This window comes from Bombina bombina, chromosome 2, assembly GCF_027579735.1.
Source record: "Bombina bombina isolate aBomBom1 chromosome 2, aBomBom1.pri, whole genome shotgun sequence".
Classification (NCBI taxonomy): domain Eukaryota; kingdom Metazoa; phylum Chordata; class Amphibia; order Anura; family Bombinatoridae; genus Bombina; species Bombina bombina.
In genome coordinates, this window is record NC_069500.1 from 1,379,378,975 (window position 1) to 1,379,385,323 (window position 6,349).

Genomic DNA, 6,349 nt, shown 5'->3' on the forward strand with positions numbered 1-6,349 from the left:
AATCACGAGGCATATATGTGCAGCTACCAATCAGCAGCTACTGGGCCTATTTAGATATGCTTTTGTGGTAAGTTGTTTAAAATTACATGCTCTTTCTAAATCATGAAAGAAATAATTTGGGTGTCATGCCCCTTTAAACTTGCGGTCTGGTTTGCAGAATCTTGAAAATCTAGATGCAGTGGAAAATGCACAATTTTTACAGGAAAGGAACTTGATGTCAGAAGCGCAACCAAACATAGATAATTCATATATATTACAAGGTTGTTTTATTTTCATTACTGAATACATTTATAGTACATTTTTTTGTCCCTTTAAATCACTCTCGAGCATATTTTTAAGCTCACAGTGCTATATACTTAATGTGTAATTCTGTTATGTGGCTGTTTGTTAGAACTGCAGTAGGGGATGTCATATTTACTGTAAAATAATAGTTCTGTATTATAAGCTCATATATCAAACAGTTTATCTATTACTGTAGCAGCATGAAAGGTATAGATCTGATAGCCCTTAGGAACACAGAGCGCTGCAGTGTAGCAAGAAACTGTTACCGTGTTTATGCACTAATTTATTACTGAAGATGAATAAATGAATTAATCCTTCTGCCTATTCACATATTATTTGGAGGATGTTATTGTGCTTTATCACTTTAAATACATTTTAAAGTACACAGGCTGCTTTAACAATGCAGATGCCTAGGTGCATCAGCAAGTTCTAAAAGTAAATTTAACCCACTGGCTGCTATTGAGGCCTGCAATACCTAATTCACAAATGAACCCAGTTAAAGGGAGGAACAGATCTACTCAGTGACGTTTCTATGGGGGTGCAGCACCTCCAAACGCATGTGCAGCACCCCCGTAACACTGTGAAGGGCAGCGCATGCTCGGTCAAGTGGCGCCATATATTTGTTCTGTGTCTACTTTTTCAACACCTGTTAGCCCCCCTTCCCCAAATTTTACATTCTAGATCTGCCACTGGTTCTACTACTGAAATATGAGATGGGGGAGAAAAAAGTCACAACAAAATGACCGCAGGTATACAAATGTCACTATTTTAATGTTGGAATAAAAAATACTGCACTATTAGATTAAATAAGTAGCTATAAAGTAGGTAACTCATTGGCTGAAATACGAGGTTAACCTTAACATTTCAACATTCTGATCTGAGGCATTGCAACTGTGACATCTACAGCATCTTGCAGTATTTATTTTGTCCTACTGACTGTAGTGCTTTCATGAGGATGCCACTATTAACTACACTAACATCAGGCACATTTAAAAAACACTCGTCAAGAACAACTTGATCCATAATATATCGACAATATAGTCAATTCTCAAATTGGTACATCCACTATAGAACACTAATTTCAAGAGATAAAAATTCATCAAACTTGGCATGGGGTATTATACATTTTATATATAATTGTCTCTTAAAGGAAATCGATTTACAACAACAAAAAAATGTAAACATAAAATTCAATACTCCAAATCTCACTTTCTCAAAAAAAAAGTCAAATTCTTGTTAAATTTAAATAAACTGATCCTTTACCATTGGTCTGCACCTTTATTGTATGTCTGAGTATTTTTATTCCTAACAATATGGCCCCATTTTATTTTTATTTATTTTTTAACTAAGAATGTGTTATCATATCAGATGTGAATGGGTGCAACAGTATAATAGCAAATAATATATACTGTACTGGTTATATTTTAAAGGATTTTTTAACACAAAATTGAATTCCCTGTAAATATTTTATAATGTTTAGTAAAATAATTTTGCAACATATTGTATTACTTTTGCTTGCTTTTTCTGCAATTCACCATCCTGCAGAACACAGATCACTGCAACATACTACACACAGCAATTGTGTGATCAGCAAAGGAAATATTATAAGGGTACATCTGAAGTCTTTTTAGGGGTTTGTCCCTAGACTGCAACTCAATTCAAATTTTGCTAACAAAAAGGCATCAGTGTCAAAAGTCAAACTAATATATCGCTGATGACTCAAGACAATCACAATATAAAAAGGGATATGCACTATTTTTTTTAGGATAAAAGTAAATGAATCTCTGCTTCTCTGCTGTATAAATATCCTTCATGGTTGCCTGAGGAATACCTACCCTTGTGTGCACAGCAGATACACTTACAGGTAATCCGGTTTTGAGCAGATTGGGGGGGGGGGGGGGGGTGTCAGCAAGAAATAGAATTTATCAAAAGTTCAAAAGAAGAATAATGCTTAAGTGCTTTCTGTTATTATTTAAATTGAACATATAAAATAATTGTGCTCTGTAGCTAAATACTTTTAGGTACCAGGTGGCAAAAGGGACTCAGTAAGTCACCAGAGCTCTGAAATACAATATAGGTTATTACAATTAAAGATACAGTCGACCAAGGCTTTATCTTCACTTTTCACTGGAACCTCTGCCCTTTAACCTTTTCCTGTAATCAAACTGGAATCCCTAAACTGACATATGCTTCTCAGTACTGTACAGTATGATTGTTATTGCGTTGTAATGCCAGGGAAGACTGTACCTATAAAGATAATAGTGTCCAGTGACCCAGATTCACTAAACAGTGCTAAGCCTTAATGCATTTTTAACATCCAAAATAAATCTGCCAAATGCTTAGGAAGTCTTTGGCAGCCTGAGATGTACGTACTGAATACAGAACAAGGACGGCACAATATTAGACATTAATCTGGCTCAGATACCACACCCAGCTCTTGGAACACCGTACCGAGTATTCATAGTACTTTTATAATTACTTGTATTTTCCCTTTTTATTTTCATCAGGTACTTCAGTGGGACGTCTGAGAGCAAGCTCGTCTAATTAATGGTTAATTGTATTAACTAATTCAGTGCAGGATTATGCAAAAAATATATTACTGGCAGATGACCCCAGTTTTTATTTTACTAGGCTCAGAGGTATTATAGGAGGATGCTGGCATCCCTTAACACTTGTTCCTGCATTGTACACCTACATTTTAATCGGTGGTGGATAATTATGATGACAAAAAGAATTTGAGGTTGCGGCAAACACACTGAATTTCCAGTTTCCAGTGGGTGGTTGTACAGATAAACAAGTAATGTAACATTAGGAGATGTGCACTGTTTGCATAGTGTAATGTCTACCACTGGTCTCATATTATTCTTAATACATATGAATCCTCTTCTCCATTTAAGACATGACCAGTTTTCGAACTGGCATGGTGAAGCATCAGTCAAAACAAAAATAATAACAGGTGCAACAGTTTCAATCATTTCTTCTAAAGTGCTCTTCCAAGGCCAAACACTCCTGCCATCTTTCCTTGAATATTGTCTCTTTTCTTCAGCTTGCGTTGGCAACAAAAGTGCTTTGGTTGCTTTAGAGTCCACATATCCATGCCCAGGAGCCCTGCTGAGTTCCATAAGCATCAGAGAATTCCAGGAGGTGCCTAAGGTGGTCATCTGTGGACATAAGATCTGTGGCTCTTTGCGTGGGTGATCCAGTCTGAACTGGCTGTGAGCTATACAATGTTCTCTGCTCCTGGAAGAGGTCCTTGAGGAGGTCCATGTTCTTGACTTCCATGTAGTTGAGCCAGCTGCAGAACAGGCATATTACACAGAGGGCAGACCTTCCTTACCTCCAGCCATTTAATGAGGCACCTAGAAGAAAAGACAACAACAAGAACTTGTGGGTGATACAGATGAAAACAATCTTCATAGAGACAAGTAAGACCTACATGTGAGCATCTGACTCAAAGTTCATCCAGACATAGATAACACATTTAATGGATTCTGCCTTATGACTGAACCATTTTCCCCTACATATGGGTTAATCTTCCCCAGTCTTCAACTCCAGATCAGTATTCCCACCTCATTTTCTTATTGACCCCTAACAAACACGATTTCCAGGACAGAGAAGTGAAAATTAAATGGTCCTGATTCCGACAGGACATACAGTACAATTTAAAACAGAAAATGCATGAGGTAGGCTCAGGAGCGTGCAGCTGTCTTGAGCACTATTTGGCATCAGTGTCTGCATAGTGTTACTATATCATGTGCTATATCACCGTTACTATATCATGTGCATACCACCGTTACTATATCATGTGCATACCACCGTTACTATATCATGTGCATACCACCGTTACTATATCATGTGCATACTACTGTTACTATATCATGTGCATACTACTGTTACTATATCATGTGCATACTACTGTTACTATATCATGTGCATACTAGTGTTACTATATCATGTGCAGTGTTACTATATAGTGTTACTATATCATGTGCATACTACTGTTACTATATCATGTGCATACTACTGTTACTATATCATGTGCATACTACTGTTACTATATAGTGTTACTATATCATGTGCATACCGTTACTATATCATGTGCATACCGTTACTATATCATGTGTATCATGTGCATACTACTGTTACTATATCATGTGCAGTGTTACTAAATCATGTGCATAGTGTTACTATATCATGTGCATAGTGTTACTATATCATGTGCATAGTGTTACTATATCATGTGCATCATGTGCATACTACTGTTACTATATCATATGCATACAGTTACTATATCATGTGCATACCGTTACTATATCACATGCATACTAGTGTTACTATATCATGTGCATAATGTTACTACTATACAATAGGCATAATGTTGTACTATATCATTTGCATACCGTTGTACTAACTAACCTCTTTTTGTAACACACCAGCTTTAAGAAAATATGTAAAAAATATGTAAAAAACATAATTTATGTAAGAACTTACCTGATAAATTCATTTCTTTCATATTAGCAAGAGTCCATGAGCTAGTGACGTATGGGATATACATTCCTACCAGGAGGGGCAAAGTTTCCCAAACCTCAAAATGCCTATAAATACACCCCTCACCACACCCACAAATCAGTTTAACGAATAGCCAAGAAGTGGGGTGATAAGAAAAAAGTGCGAAAGCATAAAAAATAAGGAATTGGAATAATTGTGCTTTATACAAAAAAATCATAACCACCACAAAAAAGGGTGGGCCTCATGGACTCTTGCTAATATGAAAGAAATGAATTTATCAGGTAAGTTCTTACATAAATTATGTTTTCTTTCATGTAATTAGCAAGAGCTAGTGACGTATGGGATAATGACTACCCAAGATGTGGATCTTTCCACGCAAGAGTCACTAGAGAGGGAGGGATAAAATAAAGACAGCCAATTCCTGCTGAAAATAATCCACACCCAAAATAAAGTTTAAATGAAAACATAAGCAGAAGATTCAAACTGAAACAGCTGCCTGAAGTACTTTTCTACCAAAAACTGCTTCAGAAGAAGAAAACACATCAAAATGGTAGAATTTAGTAAAAGTATGCAAAGAAGACCAAGTTGCTGCTTTGCAAATCTGATCAACCGAAGCTTCATTCCTAAACGCCCAGGAAGTAGAAACTGACCTAGTAGAATGAGCTGTAATCCTCTGAGGCGGAGTTTTACCCGACTCAACATAGGCATGATGAATTAAAGATTTCAACCAAGATGTCAAAGAAATGGCAGAAGCTTTCTGGCCTTTTCTAGAACCGGAAAAGATGACAAATAGACTAGAAGTCTTTCGGAAAGTCTTAGTAGCTTCAACATAATATTTCAAAGCTCTAACAACATCCAAAGAATGCAATGATTTCTCCTTAGAATTCTTAGGATTAGGGCATAATGAAGGAACTACAATTTCTCTACTAATGTTGTTGGAATTCACAACCTTAGGTAAAAATTCAAAAGAAGTTCGCAACACCGCCTTATCCTGATGAAAAATCAGAAAAGGAGACTCACAAGAAAGAGCAGACAATTCAGAGACTCTTCTGGCAGAAGAGATGGCCAAAAGGAACAAAACTTTCCAAGAAAGTAATTTAATGTCCAATGAATGCATAGGTTCAAACGGAGGAGCTTGAAGAGCCCCCAGAACCAAATTCAAACTCCAAGGAGGAGAAATTGACTTAATGACAGGTTTTATACGAACCAAGGCTTGTACAAAACAATGAATATCGGGAAGATTAGCAATCTTTCTGTGAAAAAGAACAGAAAGAGCAGAGATTTGACCTTTCAAGGAACTTGCGGACAAACCTTTATCTAAACCATCCTGAAGAAACTGTAAAATTCTCGGAATTCTAAAAGAATGCCAGGAAAAATAATGAGAAAGACACCAAGAAATATAAGTCTTCCAGACTCTATAATATATCTCTCTAGATACAGATTTACGAGCCTGTAACATGGTATTAATCACAGAGTCAGAGAAACCTCTTTGACCAAGAATCAAGCGTTCAATCTCCATACCTTTAAATTTAAGGATTTGAGATCCTGATGGAAAAAA

The 6,349-nt window shown here is 36.4% G+C and overlaps 1 protein-coding gene across 1 annotated transcript in view; it reads right to left on the reverse strand.

Moving 5' to 3' along the window:
* Positions 1-249: 249 nt before the first annotated feature.
* The window catches only part of RNF24 (ring finger protein 24), a 354,461-nt gene continuing 348,361 nt past the window's right edge, over positions 250-6,349 (reverse strand). The window contains exon 6 of the mRNA XM_053704299.1: positions 250-3,641. Within this exon, the coding sequence (XP_053560274.1) occupies positions 3,503-3,641 (139 nt within the window). The 3' untranslated portion in view covers positions 250-3,502. The remainder of the gene's footprint in view (positions 3,642-6,349) is intronic.